At 44.0% G+C, this 13,785-nt stretch overlaps 1 protein-coding gene across 1 annotated transcript; it reads left to right on the top strand.

Annotated features, from left to right (window-relative positions):
- Nucleotides 1-13,773, top strand: LOC137360510 (uncharacterized). The gene is made up of 3 exons (XM_068025928.1): nt 1-264; nt 1,587-1,777; nt 13,189-13,773. Exons 2-3 carry the CDS (start codon nt 1,595-1,597, stop codon nt 13,411-13,413), a joined length of 408 nt encoding a protein of 135 aa, XP_067882029.1. The 5' UTR covers nt 1-264; nt 1,587-1,594; the 3' UTR covers nt 13,414-13,773.
- Nucleotides 13,774-13,785: the final 12 nt, after the last annotated feature.

Genomic DNA, 13,785 nt, shown 5'->3' with positions numbered 1-13,785 from the left:
CACCAAGCTAATAATCTTCTCGACCAAAGTACTGTGCAGTGTTGATGCCTCACTCTTGGTATAATTTTGGTATAACTGCCTTTGCTTTGAACTTTGCAGTGTGATGTGAAATAAATGTCATTAGAATAGCAGACGTAAACTGGTCACCAGGAAGGAAGGAAAAAGCCGGTTTGGTCAGAGGCTGGGAAGGCTTTACTTCCAGAGACCAGTGCTGTGCTGGAAGAGCAGACGTAGAGAATCGGCCTTCACATCTTCAATGCTGAGGTATTATTGTAGGCAGTGACCAAATGTACGAGCTGCAAATTATCTCAAATGGCTGTTAAAGTGCGTATCTGTGCGGCGCCCCAACATCCTGCCAGTGGAGAATGTGATTCAAAGCCAAGGTCTCCTTCTCGATGTTACTCACTCCTCCTAATACTGTTGAATAGCATTTCACTAACAGCTGAGGCTGTTCACAGTGATTTCCAGGACCAATTTATGCTAACTTTCATTGCTGCACGTAAACAACTAGCCAAAAGTGTACTGTCATTATTTTTGTACTGATTTTATCAGGAACGAGACCAGATTCTCAAACTACCGGCAACCTGTGTGGGCCTGCGACGTGGGACACCTAGTTGAACTTAATGGTCTCCTTCGTCTGATGTGAATATTTGGTTTGAGGATTGACAAATATTAAAGAAACAAGGTTTAGAAATTAGTACGCATTGCACCTTATTTATCAGGAGTTAGAGGGGTGTAAAGCATCGCAACTTCGCAGTGAGATGGCTAGCACCCAATCTGTACATTTGTTGGACCCACTGCAAACTTTAGGGGCTCTTCTCGAGCACCTAAAACGAGCGTTAGCTGCTTTAAATATGTAAATTAGGGGCTTCATGCATGAAGGACTCCATCGAGAAAATAGTTCACTCAGGATTCTTCAGAGAAGTGTCAACTTCAGAAATGCTAAAAAATTGTTTTATTCACTTTTGAGGAGAAAATCGACAGAGTGTAAAACAGGCTGCCAATTTGCTATCGCCCATTTTTGAACTTCTGCCCAAGACAAATTTATACCACTCGTTCCTGTCAAGGTTATTGTTGCGGAACAGCCTGAGAATTGCGAAAGTTCAGAAAAAGCTGAAAGTGGAAAATTCCCCAAGCTCGCATAGTTGGTTCATATTGAGTTATTTGGTGCTGAAATTCTTGTTTAGTTGCTTCACGTAATTTTGCAGTGGACTGTTGGTTTTAAAAACAGGAAAATTCTACATATTAGCAAATGTCAGGATAGAAATTGTATCTGATAGTGAGTTTGGAAAACTGCGAGTACAAAGTCCACAAAATACCGAGACCCAGGAACTTGGGCCTCGTTGTCGTGCACTTAACCAGAAGCGGTGGGGATGAGGAATGTGAAAGTACATCATCAACTTCATATTCATAGAACAGCCCGAGTTTGCAGCCAGCAGCAAATGAACAGTGCTTGCCATTCATTCCACTTACAGCTGCACACAGACATTCATCGGTGTTCAATGCCACCAGAGAAGTATTAAGCACAGAACATCAGACCAATTGGTACTATTTGAAACTCAATCTTACTTATTTTTCGGCCATAGAATCTAAGATGGAAAAGAAGCTGTTACTCATAGATGTCGACTGTGGGGTGGATGATGCCCAAGCCATGATGATGGCTCTTGCAGCTCCTAATGTGCAGATCCTGGGTGTAACATGTACTCATGGAAACACAGAAATTGAAAATGTGTGCAAAAATGTGCTTCGAGTGTTAAAAGTTTGCCAGAGGACAGAGGTAGGTGGTGGAAATTATGGGTAAAGGTACAGTGTGCTTTGAAAGATAGCCTATTTACGGTGACTAGAATCCCTTTATTAACGTGTTTTTTTTCAATTAATGTTTTGATCATATATAGGAGATGCAGATCTAGGACAAAAAAGCTTTGGTATATATGTAAGAATCATAATTGTTTTGTAAAACGTATAAACAGGAGTAGGCCATTTAGCCCTATGAGCCTGTTCCACCATTCAGTGAGTTTTTATTATTTGTTTCATAGGATGTGGGCATAGCTGGCGAGGCCAGCATTTTGTGCGCATCTCTAATTGCCCTTGAGAAGGTGCTGGTGAGCTGCCTTCTTGAACCGCTGTAGTCTATCTGCAGTTCCAAGATTTTGATCCAGTGACAGTGAAGGAACGACGATATAGTTCCAGCTCAGGATGGTGTGTTACTTGGAGGGGAACTTGCAGATGGTGATCTTCCCTTGCGTCTGCAGCCCTTGTCCTTCTAGGTGGAAGAGGTCGTGGGTTTGGAAGGTGCTGTCAAAGGAGGTGTGGTGAGTTGCTGCAGTGCATCTTGTAGATGGTACACACTGCTGCCACTGTGCATCAGTAGCGGGCGGAGTGAATTTTTAAAGATGGTAGATGGGGTGATAGTCAAGCGGGCTGCTTTGTCCTGGATGATGTCAAGCTTCCTGAGTTGTTAGAGCCACATTCATCTAGGCAAGTGGAGAGTATTCCATCACACTCCTGACTTGTGCCTTTTCGATGGTGGACAGGCTTTGAGGAGTCAGGAGGTGGGTTACTTAACGGAGAATTCCCAGCCTCTGACTTGCTCTTGTAGCCACGTATTTATGTGGCTGGTCCAGTTCAGTTTCTGGTCAGTGGTACCCCCAGGATGTTGATAATGAGGGATTCAGCAATGGTAATGCCGGTGGATGTCAAGGGAGATGGTTAGATTTCTTCTTGTTTGAGATGGTCATTGCCTGGCACTTGTGTAGCATGAATGTTACTTGCCACTTATCAGCCCAAGCCTGAATGTTGTCTAGGTCTTGCTGGATATGGATATGGACTGCTTCAGTATCTGAGGAATTACGAATGGTACTGAACATTGTACAATCATCAGCGAACATCCCCACTTCTGACTTTATGATGGAGGGAAGGTTATTGATAAGCAGGTGAAGATGGTTAGGTGTAAGACACTACCCTGAGAAACTCCTGCAGCAATGTCTTGGTACAACCACAACCATCTTCCTTTATGCTAGGTATGACTCCAACTGATGGAGAGTTTCCCCCCAATTCCCATTGACTTCAATTTGGGTAGGGCTCCTTCATGCCATACTCAGTCAAATGCTGTCTTGATATCCAGGGCAATCACTCTCACCTCACCTCTTGAGTTCAGCTCTTTTGTCTATGTTTGGACCAAGGCTGCAATGAGATCATTACTGATCTGCGACCTAACTTCTGTCAATCTCAAAATTATTTACAATTGATACTTTATCAATTGCCATTTGTGGAAACGCATTCCAAACTTCTACCAGCTTTTGTGTGTAGGAGCGTTTCCTAATTTCACTTGTGAAAGGCCTGGCTCTGATTTTTAAATTATGCCCCTTCACCTAGACTCCATAGCCAATGTCAATATGCTCTCTTTATTTGCCTTTATATGTTCTGCTTAATATCTTGAAAACTTCAATCAAATGACCCTCAACCTTCTAAATTCCAGGAAATACAACCTTAGTTTATTTATTTTTTTATTTAGAGATACAGCACTGAAACAGGCCCTTCGGCCCACCGAGTCTGTGCCGACATCAACCACCCATTTATACTAATCCTACACTAATTTCATATTCCTACCACATCCCCACCTGTCCCTATATTTCCCTACCACCTACCTATACTAGGGGCAATTGCTAATGGCCAATTTACCTATCAACCTGCAAGTCTTTGGCATGTGGGAGGAAACTGGAGCACCCGGAGGAAACCCACAGTTTGTGTAATCCTTGGAGCCCAGGTATCATTGTGATAAATCTACGCTGTATTCCTTCCAAGGCCCGTATATCCTTCCTGAGGTGTGGTATCCAGAACTGCTGCCAGTACTCCAAGTGTGGGCCAATCTGGGCTTTGTACGGCTAAGCATGACTTCTACCCCGATGTATTCTAGTCTTCTAGATATAAACTCCAGCATTCCAATCGCCTTTTTGATTATTATCTGTATCTGCTTATGAAATTTTAATGATCTACCTACCTGGACCCCCAAGTCTCTTTGGATCTCTGCTTTCCCCATTTAGAAAGTACCCTGTTCTATCCTTTTTAAGTTCAAAATGTATGACCTCACATTTACCTACTTTGAAATCCATTTGCCACAGTTTTGCATATTCACTTAATCTATCAATATCTCTTTGTAATTTTATGCTTTCATATATACAGCTTACAATGCTGCCTATCTTTATGTCATCAGCATATTTGGATATGTGGCTTTCTATTCAATCATCTAAATAGTTAATAAATATGGTGAATTCTTGAGGCCGCAACACAGATCCTTGTGGGACACTACTGGTCATATTCTGTCAATTTAGAGTACCAGCGTTTTATCCCAACTCTCTGTCTCCTGCCATTCAGCCAATTTCCTAAACAGGTCAGTAATTTGCCTTCAAATACATGGGTGTCAACTTTAGCTAACAGACACTTATGAGGGACTTTATCAAATGCCTTCTGGAAGTACATATAAATAACATCCATAGATATCCCCTGTCCACTACTTTAGTCACCTCTTCAAAAAATTCAATCATGTTCGTCAGGCATGACCTACCCCTTAGAAATCCACACTGAATCTCTCTGGTCAGCTGAAATTTTTCATGGTGTTCAGTCACCCTATCCTTAATTATAGACTCTAGAAATTTCCCGACAACACACATTCGGCTAACTGGTCTATAATTCCCTGGTTTTCCTCTCTCACCTTTCTTAAATAGTGGAGTGACATGTTCAATTTTCCAATCTAAAGGATCGGTTCCCAAATCAAGAGAACTTTGGAAGATTATATTATGCATCTGCAATGTTTGGACTTATGTCCTTTAAAAACCCTGGAATGAAAACCATCTGGTCCTGGGAGTTGTCACCCTTTAGTGCCTTTATTTTCTTTATTACCGTTACTTTGCTTATGTTAATTTTGGTGAGTCCCTGATTCAATATTAGTTTCCTTGGGACTTCTGACATGCTGACTTCTGCCTCCGTAAAGGAAATGTAATTATCCGACATGTCCATCATTTGCTGATTTTCATTGACAATATCACCGTTATCAGTTGTCAAGGAGTCCATATTGCTCCTAACCACCCACTTTTTCTAATATAATTGTAATTTTTTGTGTTAATTTTGATATCCCTTGCAAGTTTCCTTTTGTACTCCCTTTTTGTAACTTTTAGTATTTTGTCACCCTTTGCTGTTCTTTGTATCTTCCCCATTTGCCAGGATCTGTGCTATTTTTTGCTTGCTTTTTTTCCCTTTTAGTTTTATGTTGCCTCTTACCTCTTTAGTTGTCCATGGCTGTCTTTTTTGGCAAGTAGAACAGTTGATGTTTGTAGATTAGTGCATGGTGTTCAAAAAATAATTTAGTGTGATATAGAACCAGTTTATACCCCGAAGGGGCAAGAGTTCTACTTGCCAAAAAAGAACTGGTTAAAAAAGTGGTTGAGGGGAAGGAGACAGAGACTAGGGATAATTGGTAGGTACTCTAATTAGCAGGATGTGGTTAGTGGTGACCCCAAGGATCTGTGTTGGAGTCTCAAATATTCGGTATTGTAAGTAGTGTAGATGGAAGAATAAAATTACAGTGCATACAGGAGAGCTTTTTGAGCCAGCACGTAGAAAGTCCTACAAGAGAAGGGGCGGTACTGGACTTGATCCTAGGGAATGAAGCTGGACAAGTGGTGGAAGTGTCAGTGGGGGAGCATTTTGGGGATAGTGACCATAACTCTGTAGGACTTAAGGTAGTTATGGAAAAAGACAAAGATGGAAATAAAGGTACTGAATTGGGGGAAGGCTGATTTCAATATGATAAAACAGGATCTGGCCAAAGTAGACTGGGAACAGCTACTTGTAGGAAAGTCTACATCAAACCAGTGGGAGTCATTCAAAAAGGAAATAGTGAGAGTTCGGGGCCAACATGTTCCCGTAAAAGTGAAGGGTAGGTCAACAAGTCCAGGGAACCCTGGATGTTAAGGTATATAGAGGATTGGATCAGGAAAAAAAATGAAGCTTATGCCAGATTCAGGGGGCTGAAAATAACAGAGGCCCTAGAGGAGTGTATAAAGTGTAGGGGGTACTTAAAAAAGTAATTAGGAGCGCGAACAGGCGTCATGAGAAAACATTGGCGGGCAAGATAAAAGAAAATCCAAGGCATTTTATAAGTATATGAACGGCAAGAGGATAACCAGGGAAAGAGTATGGCCCATTATTGACCAAAGTGGCAATCTGTGTGTGGAGCTGGAGGACATAGGTGAACTTTTAAATGATTACTTTTCGTCTGTGTTCACTATGGAAGAGGATGATGTAGCTGTAGAGATCAGGGAGGGGGATTGTGATATACTCAAACAAATTAGCATTGAAAGGGAGGAGATATTAGCGGTTTTAGTGGGCTTAAAAGTGAATAAATCCCCAGGCCCAGATGAGATGTATCCCAGCCTGTTATGTGAGGCAAGGGAGGAGATAGCAGGGGCTCTGACACAAATTTTCAAATCCTCTCTGGCCACAGGAGAGGTGTCAGAGGACTGGAGGATCGTGAATGTGGTACCAATATTCAAGAAGGGTAGCAGGGATAAACCAGGTAATTACAGGCTGGTGAGTCTAACATCAGTGGTAGGGAATCTATTGGAAAAAATTCTGAGGGACACGATTAATCTCCACTTGGAGAGGCAGGGATTAATCAAGGACAGTCCGCATGACTTTGTCGGGGAGATCATGTCTAACAAACTTGATTGAATTTTTCGAGGAGGTGACTGGATCTGTAGATGAGGGTAAAGCAGTTGGTGTAGTCCACATGGTCTTCAGTAAGGCTTTTGATAAGGTCCAGCAAGGGAGATTGGTTAAGAAAGTAAGAGCCCATGGGATCCAGGGCAATTTGACAAATTGGATCCAAAATCGGCTTAGTGGCAAGAGGCAGAGGGTGATGTTTGAGAGTTGTATTTGCGATTGGAAGCCTGTGACCTGTGGTGTACCACAGGGATCGGTGCTGGGACCCTTGCTGTTTGTAGTGTATGTTAATGATTTAGAAATGAATATAGGAGGTTTGATCAGTAAGTTCGCAGATGACATGAAAATTGGTGGTGTTGCAAATAATGAGGAGGAAAGCTTTAGATTACAGGACAATATAGATGGGCTGGTAAGATGGGCAGGGCAGTGGCAAATGGAATTTAATTCTGAGAAGTGTGAGGTGATGCATTTTGGGAGTACTAACAAGGCAAGGTAATATACAATGGGTGGTAGGACCCTAGGAAACACAGAGGGTCAGAGGGACCTTGGTGTACTTGTCCATAGATCACTGAAGGCAGCAGCACAGGTGGTTAGGAAGGCATATGGGATACTTGCCTTTATTAGCTGAGGCATAGAATATAAGAGCAGGGAGGTTATGGTGGAGCTGTATAAAATGCTAGTTAGGCCACAGCTGGAGTACTGTGTATACTTCTGGTCACCACACTATAGGAAGGATGTGCTTGCACTGGAGAGGGTGCAGAGGAAATTCACCAGGATGTTGCCTGGGCCGGAGCATTTCAGTTATGCAGAGAGACTGGATAGGCTAGGGTGTTTTCCTTAGAGCAGAGAAGGCTGAGGGGAGACCTGATAGAGGCATACAAAATTATGAGGGACATAGATAGGAAGAAATTTTTTCTCTTAGCGGAGGTGTCAATAACCGGAGGCATAGATTTAAGGTAAGGAGCAAGAGGTTCAAAGGGGATTTCTAGAAAATATTTTTCACTAAGAGGGCGGTTGGAATCTGGAACACACTGCCTGAAGGAATGGTAGAGGCAGGAACCCTCACAACATTTAAGAAGTATTTGGGCCAAGTGCTACAAAATGGGATTCGAATAGATAGGTGCTTGATGGCCGGCACAGACACGATGGCCAAACGGCCTGCTTCTGTGCTGTGTAACACTTTGGCTCTAACATTAAGAAGTATTTAAATGAGCACTTGAAACGCCATAGCATACAAGGCTATGGGCCAAATGCTGGAAAATGGGATTAGAATAGTTAGGCTTGATGGCCGGTGCGGACACGGGCCAAAGGGTCTGTTTCTGTGCTGTATAACTCTGACTGTATGAGATATTGATAGATTAAGTGAATGGGCAAAACTCTGGTAAATGGATTTCAGGGGAGGTGGTGGCATAGTAGTATTGTCACTGAACTAGTAATCCAGAGACCCAGGGTATTGCTCTGGGGACATGGGTTTAAATCCCACCACAGCAAAGGTGGAATATGAATTCAATTAATAAATCTGGAATTAAAAAGCTAGTCTAATGATGGCCATGAAACCATTGTCGATTGTTGTAAAAACCCATCTGGTTCACTAATGTCCTTTAGGGAAGGAAATCCGCTGTCCTTACCTGGTCTGGCCTACATGTGACTCCAGACCCACAGCAATGTGGTTAACTCTTACATGCCCTCTGAAATGGCCTAGCAAACCACTCAGTTGTACCTAACCGCTACGAAGTCAATAAAAAGGCATGAAACTGGACGGACCACCCGGCATCGACCTAGGCACCAGAAAGGACAACGGCAAACCCAGCCCTGTCGACCCTGCAAAGTCCTCCTTACTAACATCTGGGGGCTTGTGCCAAAGTTGGGAGAGCTATCCCACAGACGAGTCAAGCAACAGCCTGACAGAGTCATACTCACGGAATCATACCTGACAGACAATGTCCCAGACACTCCCATCACTGTCCCCACGTATGTCCTATCCCACTGGCAGGACAGATCCACCAGAGGTGGTGGCACAGTGGTATACAGTAGGGAGGGAGTTGCCCTGGGAATCCTCAACATCGACTCTGGACCCCATGAAGTCTCATGGCATCAGATCAAACATGGACAAGGAAACCTCGTGCTGATTGCCACCTACTGCCCTCCCTCAGCTGATGAGTCAGTACTCCTCCATGCTGAACAGCACTTGGAGGAAGCACTGAGGGTGGCGAGGGCACAGAATGTACTCTGGGTGGGGGGACTTCAATGTCCATCACCAAGAGTGGCTCGGTAGACCACTACTGACCGAGCTGGCCGAGTCCTAAAGGACATATCTGCTAGACTACGTATGTGGCAGGTGGTGAGGGAACCAACAAGAGGGGAAAACATACTTGACCTCATCCTCACCAATCTGCCTGCCGCAGATGCATCTGTCCATGACAGTATTGATAGGAGTGACTACTGCACAGTCCTTGTGGAGACGAAATCCTGCCTTCACATTGAGGGTACCCTCCTTCGTGTTGTGTGGCACTACCACCATGCTAAATGGGATAGAGTTTGAACAGATCTAGCAATGCAAAACTGGGCATCCATGAGGTGCTGTGGGCCATCAGCAGCAGCTGAATTGTACTCAACGACAATCTGTAACCTCATGGCCCGGCATATCCCCCACTCTACCATTACCATCAAGCCAGGAGACCAACCCTGGTTCAATGAAGAGTGCAGGAGGGCATGCCAGGAGCAGTACCAGGCATACCTCAAAATGAGGTGTCAACCTGGTGAAGCTACAACACAGGACTATCTGTGTGCCAAACTGCGTAAGCAGCATGCAATAGACAGAGCTAAGGGATCCCAGAACCAACGGATCAGATCTAAGCTCTGCAGTCCTGCCACATCCAGCCATGAATGGTGGTGGACAATTAAACAACTAACTGGAGGAGGTAGCTCCACAAATATCCCCATCCTCAATGATGGGGGAGCCCAGCACATCAGTGCGAAAGATAAGGCTGAAGCATTTGCAACAATCTTCATGCAGAAGTGCTGAGTTGATGATCCATCTCGGTCTCCTCCTGAAGTCCCCAGCATCACAGATGCCAGACTTCAGCCAATTCGATTCACTCCGCGTGATATCAAGAAACGACTGAAGGCACTGGAAATGCTATGGGCCCTGACAGTATTCCGGCGATAGTACTGAAGACCTGTGCTCCAGAACATGCTGCGCCCCTAGCCAAGCTGTTCCAGTACAGCTACAACACTGGTATCTACCCTGCAATGTGGAAAATTGCCCAGTTATGTGCTGTACACAAAAAGCAGGATAAATCCAACCTGGCAAATTACCGCCCCATCAGCCTACTCTCAATCATCAGTAAAGTGATGGAAGGTGTCATCAACAGTGCCATGAAGCGGCACTTGCTTAGCAATAACATGCTCAGTGACGCTCAGTTTGGGTTCCGCCAAGGGCACTCACAGCTCCTGACCTCATTACAGCCTTGGTTCAAACATGGACAAAAGAGCTGAACTCAAGAGGTGAGGTGAGAGTGACTGCCCTTGATATCAAGGCAGCATTTGACCGAGTATGGCATCAAGGAGCCCTCGCAAAACTGAGGTCAATGGAAATCAGGGGGAAAACCCTCCACTGGCTGGAGTCTTACCTAGCGCAAAAGAAGATGGTTGTTGGAGGTCAATCATCTGAGCTCCAGGACATCACTGCGGGAGTTCCTCAGGGTAGTGTCCTAGGCCCAACCATTTTCAGCTGCTTCATCAATGACCTTCCTTCAATCATAAGGTCAGAAATGGGGATGTTTGCTGATGATTGCACAATGTTCACCACCATTCGTGACTCCTCAGATACTGAAGCAGTCCGTGTAGAAATGCAGCAAGACCTGGACAATATCCAGGCTTGGGCTGATAAGTGTCAAGTAACATTCATACCACCCAAGTGCCAGGCAATGACCATCTCCAACAAGAGAGAATCTGACCATCTCCCCTTGACATTCAATGGCATTACCATCACTGAATCCCCCACTATCAGCATCCTAGGGGCTACCATTGACCAGAAACTGAACTGGAGTAGCCATATAAATACTGTGGCTACAAGAGCACGTCAGATGCTAGGAATCCTGAGGCTCACCTCCTGACTCCCCAAAGCCTGTCCACCATCTACAAGGCATAAGTCAGGAGTGTGATGGAAGACTCTCCACTTGCCTTGATGGCTGCAGCTCCAACAACACTCAAGAAGCTTGACACCACCCAGGGCAAAGCAGCTGGCTTGTTTGGCACCCCATCTACAAACATTCACTCCTTCCACCACCGACGCACAGTGGCAGCAGCGTGTACCATCTAGAAGATACACTGCAACAATGCACCAAGGCTCCTCAGACAGTAACTTCCAAATCCGCGACCTCTACCAACTAGAAGGACAACGGCAGCAAATGCATTGGAACACCACCACCTGCAAGTTCCTCTCCAAGTCACACACCATCCTGACTTGAAACTATATCGCCGATCCTTCACTGTCGCTGGGTCAAAATCCTGGAACTCCCTTCCTAACAGCACTGTGGGTGTACCTACCCCAAATGGACTGCAGCGGTGAAAGAAGGCAGCTCACCACCACCTTCTCAAGGGCAATTAGGGATGGGCAATAAATGCTGGCCTGGCCAGCGACGCCCAAATCCCATGAATGAATAAAAAAAATGTAGGCAAATGTAAGGTCATCCACTTTGAACTTAAAAAGGGTACTTCCTAAATGATGGAAAGCTAGAAACAACACAGGTCCAAATTCACTTGTAGAGTCCAGCTACATTGATCATTAAAATTTCATGAACAGGTACTGACAATTAAAAAGGCTAATGGACTTTATATTTAGAAGACTAGAATACAAGTGGGTAGAAGGGGGTACAGTGGCCTTGGTGGGAGTGCAGATTTACTAGAATGATACCTGGACTCCACAGGTTTAGCTACAAGGAGAGATTGAACAAACTAGGGTTGTATTCCCTGGAATTTAGAAAGTTAAGATGTGATTTGATCAAAGTTTTCAAGATATTAAGGGGAACAGATAGAGTACATCGGGAGAAACTATTTTTGTTAGATGGAGAGTCTAGGAGTGGGGGCATAGTCAAAACATTAGAGCCAAACCTTTCTGGAGTGAAATTAGGAAACATTTCTTCACGCAAAGGGTGGTAGAAGTTTGGAACCTCTTCCGCAAACGGCAACTGATGCTAGATCAATTGCAAATTTTAAAACTGAGATTTTGGTAATCAAAGCTATTAATGAATATAGGTATATGCAGTTAGGTCATAGATTCGCATGATTTCATTGATTGGCGGAACAGGTTTGAGGGGCTAAATGGCCTACTCCTGTTCCTATGTTCCTTTTTCTCCTTCCTGGTTTAATTGCTTTACATCTTCTCGTTTTCCCTTGACTTGTATTGCCTAAACACAATTTCTGACTGATACTTTACTTCCTTCCCTTTTGTTTGTTTTTGAACCATTATTAATGCCACCTTTTCCCCCAGTTACTCGTTTAAAGTCCTTGTGACCATCCTTTTTATCCTTGAATTTCACACATTATATCTGCTATTTTAACTTTAAGTACTTTCAAGACATCAAGTTTATTTCTAATTTTTGACTACCCTTGCGATTTATCCTTTTAAAAAGTCCCTGGTTCAGCTTAAGCAGCATTATAATATTTTCTTTTTAAATGTGTACATGTTTTGTCTGATCAGATGTGTAGAATTAAAGCTGTCAGTACAAAGGAGGAAGAATTGCTCTGCTTGCCAAGTGTAACAATGTAAATGCATGCAGAGAAAAATGGCCCCAAAATTTCTGGTCCTAGGAAGGTACAACTAGGTTGGATATCATGAGGTGTTGGGGGTGGGTGAATAGGGGAGGAGAAGTGGGGGCGGGGTGGGGGGGGGTGGTGTCAGAATTTAAAGTATCACCAGGTTCCAATGGTCAAAAGTTCTGATGGGTGAGACGGAGATTCTTGTGCTCATCCCCTCCCACCCTGACCTCACTAAAAGATGCAGAATTGATGGGATGATCCCAATTAAAAATCTCAAGAGATCCACTTTCCTGTGGCCAATGTAAAAATGCCTGCATAGTGCGGAATTTGGGGTCTAATATAAGTTTACCACTACCAGTCAGTCACTGAATGATTTCTTTTAGGAAACACCTGGAGAACGGAGTTTTTTTATGGCCCTCTTCCCTCTTCCCACCTGAACTATCAGCAAGGCGCCTGGCAGGGCAGACACCTAGGCAGTGCGATAGAGGTTATGGTCATCCAGCACTTCTATGTGACCTTGTAGCTGGGATTTGGGTTGAGGTCAGCACTGGGCCAGCTTAGTGGCCAGAAATTGAGCCCGGTGGCAGAGGAGAGCCTTGATGAATTCCAGAGCCCATGTGTTTACACAATTTCATGACATGTAGCAACAACTGTATTTCATCCGCCATAGGATTGTTAAAAGATTTTTTATCTTTATAATTGCAGATACCTGTGTACCAAGGTGCAGGTACCTCTCTCCTTGGAGCTCAGCTAAATGCTGATCATTACCATGGAAAGGATGGGCTGGGTGATGTTCCAGACCCTAATGCTCCAGGGTTGGAATACCTGCAAGCTGAACATGCAGTGAATGCCATGATAAGGATAGCCACTGAACATCCTGGTCAGGTGAGATGTATGAGTTTCAGGAAACAAAATTCTAGTGGTCAGTAGAACATAGGAACAGGAGTCGGCCATTCAGCCCCACAAGCCTGTTCGGCCATTCAGTTAGATCATGACTGATATGTATCTTAACACCATTGAACTGCCTTGCTTCCATAACCCTTAATACCCTTACCTAACAAAAATCTATCCATCTCAGTTTTGAAATTTTTAGTTGACCCAGTCTCAATAGCTTTTTAGGGGATGAACTTCCAGATTTCCACTACAGCTTTTGTGAAGAAGTGCTTTCTGACATCACTACTGAACGGCCTAGCTCTAATTTTAATATTATCCCCTTCTGGAGGAACTAGTTTCAATTTACCTGAACTTTATAATGGATACTGATACTAACATACTGACAGAACAAATATCTCCCACAGCCAG

Source organism: Heterodontus francisci, unplaced genomic scaffold, assembly GCF_036365525.1.
Source record: "Heterodontus francisci isolate sHetFra1 unplaced genomic scaffold, sHetFra1.hap1 HAP1_SCAFFOLD_2111, whole genome shotgun sequence".
Taxonomy (NCBI): domain Eukaryota; kingdom Metazoa; phylum Chordata; class Chondrichthyes; order Heterodontiformes; family Heterodontidae; genus Heterodontus; species Heterodontus francisci.
This window is presented reverse-complemented; position numbering and strand designations above follow the sequence as displayed.

Bases quoted from the DNA above. Each gene is read 5' to 3' on its own strand.
- LOC137360510 (XM_068025928.1), top strand. From the start codon at position 1,595: ATGGAAAAGAAGCTGTTACTCATAGATGTCGACTGTGGGGTGGATGAT. The intron at 1,778-13,188 runs GTAGGTGGTGGA...TTATAATTGCAG, and splicing joins AAGTTTGCCAGAGGACAGAG to ATACCTGTGTACCAAGGTGC.